Here is a 15,031-nt window from a genome sequence, read left to right on the forward strand (position 1 = left end):
GTGTACATGAATGTGATTGTCTCTCATTTATTTGTTCTTTCATTTGCCAATTTGTGAATTACATTGTTTCACTTCCAATATTAATTTTGTTATTGTTCCATTTTAGGCCTCTAGCCAAACACAGGATAGTGCCACACAGGACTCTGAAGAAGACTCGGATTCAGAAAAAGATTTTTCACTTCTGTGAGTGTGGTACCTTTGGAATCAAATTGAAGCACTCTTGGAAACTTGCTGAATGATGAGTGACTCACATGTTCAAACTAAGGCTTTGTTCATAATGGTCATTTTCACACTAGAGACCGATAATCTGCTTCTTTCAGTCTGATTATCCGTATTTTGAAATGGATTTTGAGGATAAATTATACATCTAAGATGGTTATAATCCATCTTCTGTGGAGTTCCACTTTCACAATGAGATGCATAATTCATCAGACGGGTTATCTGTCTAGATGGCAAACCAGTTCAGATGTATAGTTTTTAGCACTAAATGCAAAGAAAGACAAAATGTTTTTGTCATGTTAGTTTATTTATTTTGCACTTTTAGATGTCCAGAAGAGAGACTTTTCCAAGCCTGTGGAGGTAGAACAGCGCACAAGTAAGACAAACTTTACTTGCTCTGTGTTTAGTGTCATAAGCAATCGCTTTGTTTTTCTCTTAACTGTTTCTGTTTTTTTTTTGTGTAAATCCTAGGGCTGCTCGTCATGGACACCGCTTGAATGGCAAACTTCAGCGAGTTGAGCAGCAGGAAAAGCTAGGGATTGCTGCTAAAAGGTATGGAGTCCTAAAATGATGACATCTCATCGTCATCGTCATTTTGTAGTTACTTATTTATTTACTTATCTTTTGGTCAGGCGCTTCGCGCTTGCTTCTTGCTTTCAAAACGTCCCGGCCCGCCATAGTGGTTCGTATGAAAGCCAGCCAAGCTCTCCGGGAAGAGCCGCAGATTTCAGAGTTTTTTTTTTAGCAGCCAAACACATCTCCCTGTGGAGTCCATGTCTAGTGCATGGTCTTATTATCAATGAGATGCTAAAGGTTTTTCGTTGTCGCTATGTTTTCCAGGAGCAAAACTGACGCAAAAGAATGTTCCGACTCGGATTTAAAAAGTTGTGTGCTTGGAGAGGCCGAGATATGTGAAGAAAAAGAAAACGGCAAAAAAGCCAAGTCAAACAAGAAGGATAAAGACAGGAAGAAGAGAAAGCGAAAACACAGAGAAAAACCGGAAGAGAACGAACACATCGCCGCGGGGGAAAACAAGTATTGCGAAGATGAAGTGAGTGAGAAGCGGGCTAAAAAGAAAAAGAAAACAAGAAAAACAAAAAGTTGACACCTGGCCGTCTTGTCGAACAACGGAATAAGCTGCTGGTCACAGAATGGAACCCGGCGGACAAAGGGCGGAAAGATTATGAACGTAGCTAACTGAGCGGTCTCGCTGTGGAGAACGAGGTTGGTGCGGCAAGCAAAAACTGGCCAAACGAAAAGGAGCGCGGCAGAGAATCACAAAACTCTTCGTGATTTCGGCGCCGGTACCTGTGTGTCGATAAGGGAATGATCTGTTCAGACTGTAGAGTAGTGTAAAAAGGGAGAGATGAATGTTGCTTATTTCTTATTCTCAAACTCATTAATAATTCATCAAGAGGAAACAAAGAAAATCACTACCTTGACCGTGGTTTGGATATGTGATCCTAATTACCATAAACTTTTGCCAACTTTAGCCTTGAATTTCTCCCAGAATTATTGATCATTTGAGAAGCCATATCAAACATTCGAAAGCGTGTTTCATCAGATATCCAAACACCTCGAAGTCGTTTAAAAAAACTCGGCTGCGCCTCGTTTTTTCAACCTACTTCTCGGTGTTTGGATATCTGATGAAACACTCTTCCTCGTGTTTGATATATTGCGTCACAAATTATGATGAGTGCGATTTGTGCAGCAGGGAAAAAACGTAGAAATTTCAAAAGAAAAGTGAAAAGAAGCACGGCAGTGAGGACTAACTTCGTGTTTTTCGTACTTATTTTTATTTCACCCACTCGCAATTGTCACCCACTACCTTATTCAAAAAGTATAGATTTAAAGTTATATGGCGCTGCCATGATTACAATTAATTAAATTTCACAATATCAAATGTTACATTTTATTATGTAAACACGAGTGTTTTACTGGAAAATACACCACTCGTAAAATACATACGAAACTACATCCGGGACCCGTATCGTCACTGGTGAGGATATTGATGACGTCATTTCCCGCTTTTTCACGGCTGTTTGTGTAAACAGTCAGTAAAAAAAATGGCGAGTGATAGATTTTTCTATATAATAAAAGGAAAATAACAGGGTTACTTGAAGACATGAATTTTATTTTCTCGTGTTAGAAACAATATTTTACTCACACGCTGCGCTCGTTCGTAAAATATTGTTTTTACCACTCGAAAATAAAATTTATATCTTCGCTCCGCCGTATAATATCTATCGACCATAATTTGCCTCCATCAAAATTGATGATACTTGCAAATCGGTCAGCGGTAATAAATAAAATAATGAATAAAAATTCTATCTAAAATGAAACGCGTACTTAAGATTTATTACGCAGGATGCCCTAAGGGCAGACCGTGTCTAAAATTCGGCTTGGTATCTTTTTTTTTCCTTCATAGTAGCTTCAAATCTGCACATTAATTTGTTCATTCAACTCTGCTCTCTTCTAGAAGGGATCTATTGTTCTGATACAATTTGTTAGTCTCATTTGATCATATGCACATGCTAATTTGTGCCATACAAATATTAATTATTATTATTATTATTATTATTATTATTTTCTTCAATTAAAACGGCCCAATAAAATCTATTATCGGCGCGTATATCACGAGGGAGGGGACCCTCTCATCCATACCTGTGTGACGTCAAATCATCATTTGATTTATAATGTTAATTGAACCGAGTGGGGTGTAATTTGGTCTGAAATCATACGCGTGATTTCAAAATCGAACGAGCGCGCAGCGGGAGTTTGATTTCAAATCACAAGAATAATTTCAGACCAAAATTGCACAACACAAGTTCAATTACCACTTTATTACACCTATTTTGAAACCACACAGTTTTATTGTCAATATTAATCTTTTATTTTTGTTATTACATTTCCATTTTGATGGGCTAAAAAAAGCATGCGATTTAGAGCAAAAAATAGTGCTTTTTTGGAAATAACACATGCTAGTGAACAGTCAGTAAAAGTTTGAGGAAATGTTTACAAGGGCCGACAGCTTGAGTGGTTCTGTTGAAAAAAATAGTTGTTTAATTGCCGAAGACGTCAGTCAGTGTGCAAATTGCAAAAATTAGTTCCACAAATCACAAATTAAAAGAGCCAAACAGAGCAAATATTTCACGTCATACGATAAATATACCTCTGCACGAGAACAACGTTGCAAAAAGTAATATTGAAAAAGGCATTCGCAATTAACTAATTTCTATTAATTAGTCCTGTATTTTAGTTACTGCCTTCGAAAGGAAGCATGGTTAGAATCATTCTAACCTCATATAACGGAATCTGATTTTAGAGCTGAATCTATCAGGAACCAGAAATTAAACTAAAGCTATAAAAGATGGCAATACGATGATGCAGACGGCGTAACAAGTTTCACTGTTCTTTCCGACTACTTTAAATGTATTTTGCAAGCTCGGTTCCGTAAATTTGGTCATACAGAAAAGCACAGTTAGTTTGTTAAACATTCTTCTGCCTGCTAAGTAGTAAATTATAATAAATTACCCTCCCTAACTTTTTTCTGCTTTCGCAAAATTCGTTGAAAAATCAAACCGACCTCCGACATTTTATTTAAATTTGAGAAACCTACAAAAATTTAATATATGGTAACCTCGACAGCCAAGTTCGAAATCATTTAGTCTCTGTATCAACCGAGGCGCAATTCAGTGTAAACAAAAGCCGACCCCAGACTCAAATGCTAGTAACCGCGTACAAGGGGCATGCATCCCCAACGTTAATTTGAAGTAGTTTTTTTTCCTGCAACTGATAATTTGGCTTAACTCCAACCAAACTTCTTCAACATTTCTTTTGTTCCCACGGTGAGCAACAAAATTCGTTTGGCTTGAACACGCGCATGCCTACTAAGCTGACGTTGTGGGTATTTGTATCCATGGCGATTATTTATTGTTTACATTTGCTTCCCCCCCTCCCAAGGAAAACAGTTCGTGCATATAATTTGTATCGATCAAGAAAACATAGTGTCTCGTATAATATAAAGCGATGAGGGCCGCGTGAGTGTTTAAGCTAAAGTATGGTAAACGAACAAAGTGAATCTCTCAAAGACGAAAATCTTAACACAAGCGATTTCTCTTCTAATAGAAAGAGATAGAGGCAAATGTGTAAGAGTAACTGTAAGATATCGGCGATTAAATTCACCAGGTGTGCCCGTTGCCGCGATTTTCTACGCTCGCCACTGCGAATCGCCAGTAAAGTCAACCCATCAGGTTGGGCAATTTTATCACAATGACTTTTCGAAACTGCCACATCGCCGCGATCGGCGAAAAAAATCGCCAAGTGTGTCCGCAATAATCGGGGGCGAAAATTGCAGCGATTTCCGCTGGCGGTCAAATTCGCCGCGATAGGCGAATATAATCGCCAAGTATGTCGCCGGCTTGAAATATTCCTTCTGAACAAAAAATAGGAAGCCAAGAGGTCCGAAGTTTTCGCTTTCGAAAATTACACTTTTGCATTTTGCGAAATAAACTCTGCGTAGACCGTGACGGTATTTCACTAATTTCTTAAAATTTGTAAACGCTTTTCTTTAGGGACCGATCGTTTATTACGTCCTGGGGGGGGGGGGGGGGTGGGTAAATTTTTTAAACGAGCTCTTTTTGGGGGGGGGGGGGGGGTAAATTTTTACCTTGTACGAAAAGTAAGGGGGTAAAATTTTAAGACATACAAAAGGTACCAGCTATTAAAATGTATTTAGCAATTATTCTTCTCATCAATCACAGAGTTAGTAAAATCGACTAGAACCTTCTCCATATCGCTACTATTCTTCAGAACGACAAGATCTTGCACGTAATAGGTTGAGTAATAACATAGACAGGCAAACTGTGTATTCCATCAAGCAGTTTATCCCTGACGGCTTGTTTATCTGGGCAAAAAATTGACTAAAAGACGAATAGAGATGGTAGGCTTCTTTAAAATCTATATATCCACATCCATACATTAAATGCATGCTCCTGTACTGCTCTCAAACCCCGAGCTGCGTTGATCTTCTGTGTACCTTCTTTTGACGAGTGAAGAATAGACTCCAGCAATAACAAAACATCGTTATTCAAGACATTGAAGAGATGTTCTAAGGTACGTTCCCTTACTTGAATTTCGCCTAACTTCTGATTGTTTCTCTTGCCAGTTCAGATTCAGAGAGATAGCGATTTCCGCATGTAACTAAGCGTTGTGCCCAGGACCTTCTCAACAATTTAACCACCAGGCCAACTGTAAGGGGGGGGGGGGGGGGGGGGGGAAGGATAAAATTTTCAAACTGTCATTGCAGTGGGGGTTAAAACTTTTGTTTTTTGTTTTTTGGGGGAGTAAAATTTTCATACACTCGATATTTTAGAAAATCACCCCCCCCCCCCCCTCCTCCCTTCCCTAGGACGTAATAAACGATCAGTCCCTTAATACTCCTCGTAGCAATAAATAGCCTTTGCTAATTGTGGGTATGTAATATTGTAATTTGTCTTTTCTCATAATTAATTGTTGTTGTTGTTAATTCTGAACAACAACAAAATTAGCTGTCCAAATTTTCGAAAAAATCAAGTATTTAAAAAAAATTAACTTCATTTCCTCTTTTAACTGAGAATTCAATAGAAACAGTTAATATGTCATCATTTGATTTATTCATTAAACCTGGATTAAAATTTGCTCTCTCCTTGTCCACTATTGTGGCGGCCATATTGTTTACATGTTTTAAACTCAACTATGCCGTTTTCAAAAAGAAAATTAACCCTTTTGAAACGGTAAATCGAAAGAATAACTCAGTCTAAAAAGCACTCGACAGTTAAAACGGCGGAAATTGGAGAGTTCCTGGCGAAGGAATCATGCTTTGTCTGACAGTTGTAGAACCACACAGATTCGAGAAGGAAAGGTCATTGATAAGCTAAAACACACATCACATCTGTTCATGTTGTCCTTCAGCAGCATGGTTAAAATATATAAAACTGTTCAATTGAAGCCTTAAACTTAAAAATGAGGGGGATTGGCCCCCTCATTTTTTCTCGCCTCCCTCGCTCTCCTTCCCCTTCCCCGATTACGCCGGCCACGCAGGCTAATAGCGCGCGCGGAATATTTTCTCATCCCTGATGATGCCGTTGATCGGCGAAAGCTTGGATTTTAGTTTTTACTTTTAAACAGCAGTTTTAAGGCCACGATTGAACAGTTTTATATACACATCACATCATTCACAAAGATATTAAAGGTTTGATTGTCAATTTTACTAAAAGTTTTCATTAACGTTTTCATTCTGTTTTTTAGGTGGAACGAGAATAATTTGTAATCTTACACTTTTAGTGAAACAAGATGCCTGCTATACTGGCATTACGCGTGATGCTGGGGCTGATTCATTTATTCCAACTGTATGCTTCGCCGATTGATAAAACTATCCTTGCTAATGGAATAGTTTGAGTCACGACGATCGCGTTACGTTGTTTCCCTTGTGTTATGCTACTCAGGGTCTCAAGGGAAATTGCAGGAATTCCATTGCGATAACGTAAGCTTCTCAATGACCTCTTTTCAGTCTCGCGTCGTGGTCTAAGACTGTCAAACAAAGCACGATTCCTTCGCCAGGAATTTACCAATTTCCACCGTTTTAAATGTTGGGTGCTTCTTAGAAGTTATTCTTTCGATTTGCCGCTTCAAAATGGTGAAATTTCTGTTTGAAAACGGAACACTTGAGTCCAGAACATGTTAACAATATGGCGCCAAATTTAATCTGTTTTTAATAAATAGATCAAATGATGCGTTGACGTCACACAGGTAGGGGTGAGTGGGTCCCCTCCCTCGCGATGTAAGCGACAAGAATGGATTTTGATTGGCCTGCTTCTGTTGAAGACAATCAGAACAATACACCCCGAGTAGGAGAGGGGTGAGTTTAATGAATAAATTAATGTACCGATTTGTAGCTACGAGGAAGAAAAAAAAAAAAGAAATCGACCCGTTTTTAGACACGGTATGCCCCCTCAGGGCATCCCGCGTAATTACATAACCAGAATAGAAAACGTGAGTCAGGCCATCTGTATGGTCATTGCGTTATCGTAATGCAATTATCGGTCGGTATAACAATAAGTAGGGCAACACAAGGGAATACGGAAACAACATCACGCTATCTTTGTGACTCAATCTATTCCATTTAATAGCTAGGATAGTTTTAAAAATCTGCGAAGAATACAATGGGAATAAATGAGACCAACATTAAGCACCCCGCGAAAATGCCATTAGGGGCATCTTGTTTTTACTAGAACGATTTCATACGTTTATTGCGTCGAAGTGCGTGTGTAGTTTTTGGATCATTTACGTTATACGAATCAGGAAACAACAAATAACGCGTTATCTTTCGTCAACACGCCTTCGGTTCTTCTCTTTCATGCCTTAGTGTTCTTCTTGTTTTAATTCCTCCTTGTTATCTTTTATTATACGGTAGATTCTTCCAGTTTTGCAGTCGTCTGATCTGCGAGTTCACCTCTTTGCCTTTTGCCCTCCACACTGTTGCGCAGACCATAAAACAAATAGATTGACAAACCTAGAAAAACCAACAAAAGGTTTCAGTAAAATCCAAGCTCTAAAGTGAGAACAAATATTTCGGACAAGTGGTAAGATACGCGTATTGTACAACGAATCAATCAGAACTCGAGGCAAAAACACGTGACTGGTGCAAAGCGCGGGAAACGAGGGTAAACCATGTGACGATCGGTTTTGGGGTGAAGTCACGTGCACTAGTCAATGTTTACCACTTACTGAGCTCATCAAATGCTAATCTCGTAGCCAGAAAAAAATCTGGATAGGATATTACATCAAATGCTAATTGAACAACCTCTTTCCCAGGGCGTTTTCCTGGCAACGAAGTTGCTAATTTAAAGCAAATGACAAAATACTGTAATTTATTATGAATAGCGTTTCATACAGTCCTTCTATTGATTTCGTTGAGAGAGAAGCGAAAATAGCCGTCAAGCCGGAAAATGCCTCTCAGTCAAGCGGATTGCGTGTAAACAAGAACCTCGTTTCCGAGGGTCTGAAAACGAGGTTGCGAAAGCAGCGCGATCAGACGACCTGCGCCCTCGTTACCAGTTACTTGAGGCTCGCGGTTTAACCGTTCGCCACTCGAATATCAAGCGCCACTGCCTTTGACTACCGCTCGCTACGGGAAATCTTAATTTAAGGAGTGTCCTCTCCTCCCACCCGTTAATGAACACACCACACTTTTTTGTGGCATTCGTATAAGGACAATAATGGTAAGAGAGAATGATAATCTGTTGTGAAAGTTATCAGTATAGATTGGTATTTGAACTTACCTATGGACATCCAGGCAGCAAATCGTATCCACGTCAAATAGGAGAGCTTCAAGATCAGGAATACGTTGATGAACACTGAGACAAGCGGGAGTATGGGAACGCAGGGGACCTTAAATGATAGGGGCGTCTTATTCTGGGGCAGAATAACGAGGAGCATAATAGAGCTTTTCAGTACCAAAGCTATCAAGATCACAACTGTAATAGCCCATTCCTTGGCCTGTGATAGATCTTGCGAACACCAGATAATCATTGCACTGAGTCCAGCGAAACCACAGCAACTCGTAACAATGGCAGCTAGCGCTAGCGAAGCAGTTCTTTGTGACGCCTGTCGAGGTTGGCCCTTTCCTAGCATTAGCCAATTTTCTCTCGAGGTTTCCTTGCCATCAGCATACACACGGGCTTGGCCTTCTCCTAGTAGCGGGGAATCTTCGTTTTCGATTTCTTTGTTATCAGTCGCGGCGCCCACATTAGATTCAGAGTGGTTTTGTCTGACAAGGCCAATATTCTCCGGCTGGTACCTTAGAATCAAGACACACAAGGCGACTATGGTGTAGGCCAGCAGCGTACCAATAGACATCATCTCTACCAAGTCGTGCAGGTTAAAAATAAAGGCAAGGATTGCAGCGAACACGCCTGATATCACTGTGGCAATCATTGGGATTTCAGTTCTTGGACTAACTTTAGCGAGGAATCTGAAAAGGAAGATATGGTAAGTGTTGGATGACAAGAGGTATGGTCCTAAAGTCCATAGCCTGTACTTTATTTTAAGCTATTATTCTGGAACGGTTTTCTGAGTAGACGAACCCAAAACAAAGCCGGTACAATTACCGTTCAAGTCTTCTTCTTTTTCCACGGCAAAGTGTCAAATTTGTGGAAAATGTATCTCATAAAGCGGAAAATGACGATGATTGTGAAGGTTTGACCTGCAAATCGGCGGTGAGCGAGAATACAGGCTGATACTGAAAGAACCGAAGCTAATCTGGAAAATTCGCAAGCGGATTATTTTGAAGGCACTCAACAAGAATAAAGGTTAGTTTCAAAATTCCAATTTTCCAATGTATTTATACTTAGAACTTAGTTTTAAAATATTGTTTAGAATTTTGATTTACGAGCCCATAATTTTCGGAGTTTTCACGAAGAAATTTAGGTTTTGTGATTTCGCATTTTCTGTCGGTCTCTTCCCTCTGAACAATTGTGCGCCCTTTGTTATTGTAAAAACATATGCATCTATCCTCTTGTTGATAATGAATTTCGCAGAAAGAAAACCATATATCATGGAGTATTTTGAATAAATCCTCAACACAGCTCTTTAGATTCTTTAAATCCGTTAGCTTACTTGAAAATGAGGCCATCCCTTGCCATAGAGTACAGCATTCTGGGTAAAGGCACGAGCGCTCCAAGTAGAGATGACGTCAGTCCACAAAGGGCTCCAATAGCGATAACATATTTGGCCCAAGCTGCACCTCTCAAGGCGAATACTTCAGGTAAAGTTCCTTCTTGAGGGAGGGTACTGTAGGGCCACATTAGCGTAAGAACAGCTGATACGCCGAAGTATGCCAGGAAACAGATACCTGTTGTTGGGTTTGATGAAAAAAAAATATTGTATACTTTGTGGACTACTGCAAAGGTTTTTTTGAAAAAAGAAAATGCTAACTGGTTCTCGCTGTATGATTTATAAAAGTTAAGGTTGCTACTGTTGGCCCATCCATGGATTGAAACTGCTCCTCTCTCTGTCCAAAAGTATTTTAAGAAGTATACTTGCAAATACAATATACGAAGGAGATTTGAGTTACCGCTTTTGAAAATTTACTTGTTACAGAAGTATATTCTTCCACGTAATTTAAGATCCCAAAACAGTAACCGCCTTGCTAATGTGGAATATTAACTCTGTAGTTATGGATTAAGGTCCTTTCAGTAGCCTCACCGCAACTGTGGAATTCCCTGCCACTTGAAATAAGTTATTGTGACGACTTGATTAAGTTTTAAGAAAAAGTCAAGACTCATCTTTTTGGAAAGCTCTTCTATAGAATTAAATACCACATAAAGACATTTTGTACATTAGAAATATTAGACCTAAGTGTGTAAATGTAAATTTTTTGTTCAGTATTGTATGGTGTAATGAAATTTATTTGCTGTAATTCTAAAGCGCGATTGGACATCGCTGAAAATCGCGCTATATAAATAAATTATTATTATTATTATTATTATTATTATTATTATTATTGGCTGTTATTATAAAGGCAGTATGTCCACATCTGAATGCCAGATATAAAACAAAAAAAATTCAAGGAGCTAGGCGGAAACCCGTGGCTAGCCCTACGTCTGAATTTACAATAAAATCATGGGAAAAACTGAAGAAAATCAATTAAAAATTAAAAAAATATTAGTAAAAAAGTTATTATTATTATTATTATTATTATTATTATTATTATTATTATTATTATTATTATTATTATTATTATTATTATTATTAGCCTTTGGAACTCTCTGGATACACAAACAAGGGAGCTATCCGATACAAACTGTTTTAAAAATAAACTGAAAAGTATTCTTCTGCAAATAATTTGTTTCCTTTTAGAATCATTGTAAATAGTTTTAGTTTTAGCTTTTTAAGTATTGATTTGTGTTTTTCATTTCATTTATATATTTTATGTTTTACACGACCACATCAGCTCTGATGTAATTTTTTTTATCGTGTATAAATAACTACTAACTCATTTGGAGATCGGAAGTTTTTTTTACACATGACAGTCATTTCGAATTGTCTCAAATTACTGGAACAAGAGATGTGATTGCTTCCAATTCTCTCAAACAAAGGTCATTTGGATATTTTTTCCGTTTTATAAAAAAATCCCGTCATGCGTTCAAGTGCTAATGCAGGAGGCCACAGTTTGAGAAAAAAAAATTACTGGCAAGGTTTAACCAAGTTCAACAAAAGCAGCAAATCAGTCAACATTATAAGCAAGCAAAGTGGTTGGATAGAAAGCCACTCCAAAAACAAAAAGTTACACAGTCGAAAATCTTCATGGAAGTCCCGCCTTGCCGCCTTTCACTCATTCTAAAATGGCTCGCGGGTGACGTAACCGTAAAATTTACAAGAAAGATAAACAAACCTCAGGAAATCTGGGTTCGGATGAGTGGCCACAATTAGTGTGCGTAGTGCACAATAAGCCTCAAAAACAGCCATTTTTTATTTTTACTTTTTACTTTTTATCCCCCTCGCTTGCGTCTGAAACGATATCTTTTGGAACACACACCCCTGTAAACTCCCTTTCCTATGCCCTCGCTGTTCTGGAAAAAAATGTTACAACTAATGTTAGTTGTAAGAATTTAATACTTACCGAGAGCCAAAACGATTGAGATGGGTATTCCTCGGCTGGGATTCCGAGCTTCCTCTCCTGTAGTTGCAATCACATCAAAGCCAACAAACGCGTAGAAACATCTCGCTGCCCCAGCCATCACCCCAGAGAAGCCATACGGCGCAAAATCATTCGTCCAGTTTTTTGGCTCAGCGTAACACGCACCTACACACACCACGAACAGTATCACGAATAAATTAATTCCGGTGATTAGTGTCATAAACCATGACGTTTTTTTGATACCGGTGGCCACCAAGATGGTTAATATGAGAGATACCAGCACGGATAACAGGTCAGGATATTCTGCAATACCTGTAGCATGCATCTCACCGATATTTGAGATGGTGAAGTTTTTAATTCTGTTATCAAAAAGAGAATCAAAATACGAGCTCCATCCTCTGGCCACTGAAGCTGTCCCGATAACATATTCCAAAATTAAGTTCCAGCCGATTACAAAAGCGCACAGTTCTCCGATGGTCACATAGCTGTACACATAAGCAGAGCCGGCTTTAGGGACCCGGGCACCGAACTCTGCATAACAAAGACCTGAAAGAACAGAGGCGATGCCGGCAATCAAAAATGAAATGACGATACTTGGGCCAGTTTCATTACGAGCGACGTCTCCAGCCAAAACATATATTCCAACACCTAGTGTACTTCCAATACCAAGAGCAGTTAAGTCGAATGTCGACAAACAGCGGCTGAGTTGAGTTGAAGTTAAGGTGTTCGGATCGACGAACTTTTTGCGAGTAAATCCTTTGACGAGGGTGCCCATCAGGTACAACTTCATTCGGCTTTGCGATCAAATTGTAAACTGATTACCTTAACTGTTGGCCGACGGTAAGTATTAACTACACGTCATCCAATGGGATTCACGAGATATTGGGGGCCCAGATCATGCTGCTGACAAACGTTATTTTATCTGACTAGGATTAATCTAGGGTTTCTCAAAGTCCGCTTGGAATAGTACAATCAGGCGGAAATGGACCACACCGGCCAGAAACAGATGCGAGAAAGTCAGTTATGTATTTGATAAAACAAACAGCGGCTAAATCAAGGTGTTTGGAAAAAAACACCTTATTATGGTAAATCGTCCGACATAGGAATCCATTCTGATGTACGACTTCCTCAAACTCGCGTCGAGTCTGCAGCTTCCTTAGCTCCAGTGAGAATGTCAAAATACTGAAAGCACAACCGGAAACTCCCTTCGTCCCCTTGATTTGCACGTGCTTGCTTTAATTATGACCGATCTCCTCTCCACTATCCGAGAAGAGGATGCCTCTTCCTTTAAAATGACCCCTGCGCCAGATTCACGAATCACTATCCTAAGTATTTTTTCTTAACAATAGGCTATTGTCAGCAAACAATACTTTGGATGCATTTTAACGTAGGAAGGCTTGGTGAATGAGGCCCCTTACCAGGTTGTTACAAAGGAATATTTGCTTGCATCTATGGAATAGACAATACACATGGAAGACCCCTCCCCCTCTTCCCCTCATGGACGACTGTTTGTTACTAAGGACAGTTTTTATTGTCTACAGAAGGCTCGTTTAGTATTTCTTATATTTATACCCCGTTTTTATACGGATACCAGTCAAGGACACCGGGTGTATCTTTTCGCTCCTGCGCGTACGTTCTGCGCATGGCGCATCTCGGGATTGGTAGGAGAACCTCTTATTCCTTAAGGAAGATACCGAATAATTCAAAGATATTTTTTGCGTGGTTTATCAATTATGACTATGCGGGAAAAGAAGATCTTAACAAGGGCTATTGGAATCCAAAAAGAAAATTGAGGATAACCACACATTTTTTAGAGATAATTAACGGCTTCAGCTGGGAAAATATTCATACCTCGTTTTGTATTTTAACTGGCGCTCTTTGGAATTAATGTTGCTGAATTACCTCTGAAAAAATGTGTTGTCACCCCTAATTTTCTTTTTCGATTCAATAGCCCTTGCTAAGATCTGCTTTTCTCACGATCTTGCTGTTTAAGGACCGGCAGATATTAGTGCACTTTTCATTATCATTCTTCATGATTTTTCACTAAATCAAAGCTATGCATTTTAAAATGGATTTTTAAAAGTAGATTACGCTGTGCTATGCCGCATGTTTAAAACAAGACAACCATGATTCGTTGTGGACATCAGACGATAACCTGCCATGATTGAGGCAGTAAAGTTTTGTTGTTTGTAAACCGTATACATGAGTTTCTCCTTCACATTTCTATCACATATTATTGATTTTTCGTAGACATTGTGTTAAATTAATGAGTCAGTAGTTATTGACTCAAGAACTTGTGACTGTCATGTTGATCGTATGATTCAAGATCTACAATAGGTCATCCTACACAAATGCTTTATAAGTGTTGTCATTTAGTTGATTGGCCAAGGCCAAGGCCAATGCCAATGGCCAAGGCCACCGCGAAACTTCTAGTTCTTAGTTTGTTGTCCTTAGACTGTCGTTCTTTCCAAGTTTTTTGGATACCTGTTATTTGAATATGTGGTCGTGTAGGTTTATTTGGGTTTTCTTACTTTTGTAGTTAAGGGAATTCTGGAAGTTTCCACGGTCATTTGACCCAAACATGTCTACACTGAAATCAGAGTATTTAATTGCGAACATTCGAGCTTGAAATCAGTCAGTTGCCGGGCGAGTTGTTAGTCTTGTTGCTAGTGGAGTATAGCTGGGGCTTGTTGAGTGATGCAATAGAAGAAGAGCCGTTGTAACTATAGCACTTTATCAAGTCAAGTAAAGAAAACTGGAAATTGTACGTAATTCAGAGCCTTCGTACCTCTACGCTTTAGCCAAGCGAGTGTCCAACACTTTTGATCTCTGGTTATATTAACGTTCCTCTGTTTTAAATCCTAACTAATTTAGCACATATGATTCCGTGACACCAAGATGCTATAGGTCAACCTGTTTTTTTTTTTTTGTTTTTTTTTTTCCTTTGGCTCTAAGATACTGGATCGAGACAAATTAAACAGCAATCATACAAATAGAAAACTAATTTTCCCAGTAATAAAAGCCTTTTTCCAAACTCCCTAAAAACCCAAGCATAGATCGTTTTACCGATTAAAGAGTGACAGTCCTCTAATCCTTTCACAGCTGAACAAGCCGTAAAAAGCCAAACGTACA

At 39.0% G+C, this 15,031-nt stretch overlaps 2 protein-coding genes across 2 annotated transcripts in view; one reads left to right on the top strand and one right to left on the bottom strand.

The window, feature by feature from the left end:
- LOC146486179 (G patch domain-containing protein 4-like) overlaps nucleotides 1–1,614 on the top strand; it is an 8,718-nt gene extending 7,104 nt beyond the window's left edge. The window contains exons 5-8 of the mRNA XM_085099053.1: nucleotides 107–183; nucleotides 545–595; nucleotides 691–771; nucleotides 1,060–1,614. Of these exons, the coding sequence (XP_084955179.1) occupies nucleotides 107–183; nucleotides 545–595; nucleotides 691–771; nucleotides 1,060–1,324 (474 nt within the window). The 3' untranslated portion in view covers nucleotides 1,325–1,614. The remainder of the gene's footprint in view (nucleotides 1–106; nucleotides 184–544; nucleotides 596–690; nucleotides 772–1,059) is intronic.
- A 5,615-nt stretch (nucleotides 1,615–7,229) lies between these two features.
- On the bottom strand, nucleotides 7,230–13,199 carry LOC146486180 (high affinity cationic amino acid transporter 1-like). Its single transcript, XM_085099064.1, has 4 exons — nucleotides 11,882–13,199; nucleotides 9,877–10,111; nucleotides 8,541–9,232; nucleotides 7,230–7,771 (listed from the first exon to the last, which is right to left on the bottom strand). The coding sequence occupies exons 1-4, from the start codon at nucleotides 12,687–12,689 to the stop codon at nucleotides 7,662–7,664; spliced, it is 1,845 nt and encodes a 614-aa protein (XP_084955190.1). The 5' UTR covers nucleotides 12,690–13,199; the 3' UTR covers nucleotides 7,230–7,661.
- Between the last annotated feature and the right edge of the window lie 1,832 nt (nucleotides 13,200–15,031).

The sequence above is a fragment of the Pavona decussata genome, unplaced genomic scaffold (assembly GCF_977016875.1).
Source record: "Pavona decussata unplaced genomic scaffold, jaPavDecu1.1 SCAFFOLD_21, whole genome shotgun sequence".
Lineage (NCBI taxonomy): Eukaryota > Metazoa > Cnidaria > Anthozoa > Scleractinia > Agariciidae > Pavona > Pavona decussata.

Excerpts from the sequence above, each read along its gene's own strand:
- LOC146486180 (XM_085099064.1), bottom strand. The coding sequence starts at position 12,689 with ATGAAGTTGTACCTGATGGGCACCCTCGTCAAAGGATTTACTCGCAAA. Across the intron at positions 10,112-11,881 it reads CTCAATCGTTTTGGCTCTCG|GTATCTGTTTCCTGGCATAC; the intron begins GTAAGTATTAAA and ends ACCCAACAACAG. Across the intron at positions 7,772-8,540 it reads TGCTGCCTGGATGTCCATAG|GTTTGTCAATCTATTTGTTT; the intron begins GTAAGTTCAAAT and ends TGGTTTTTCTAG.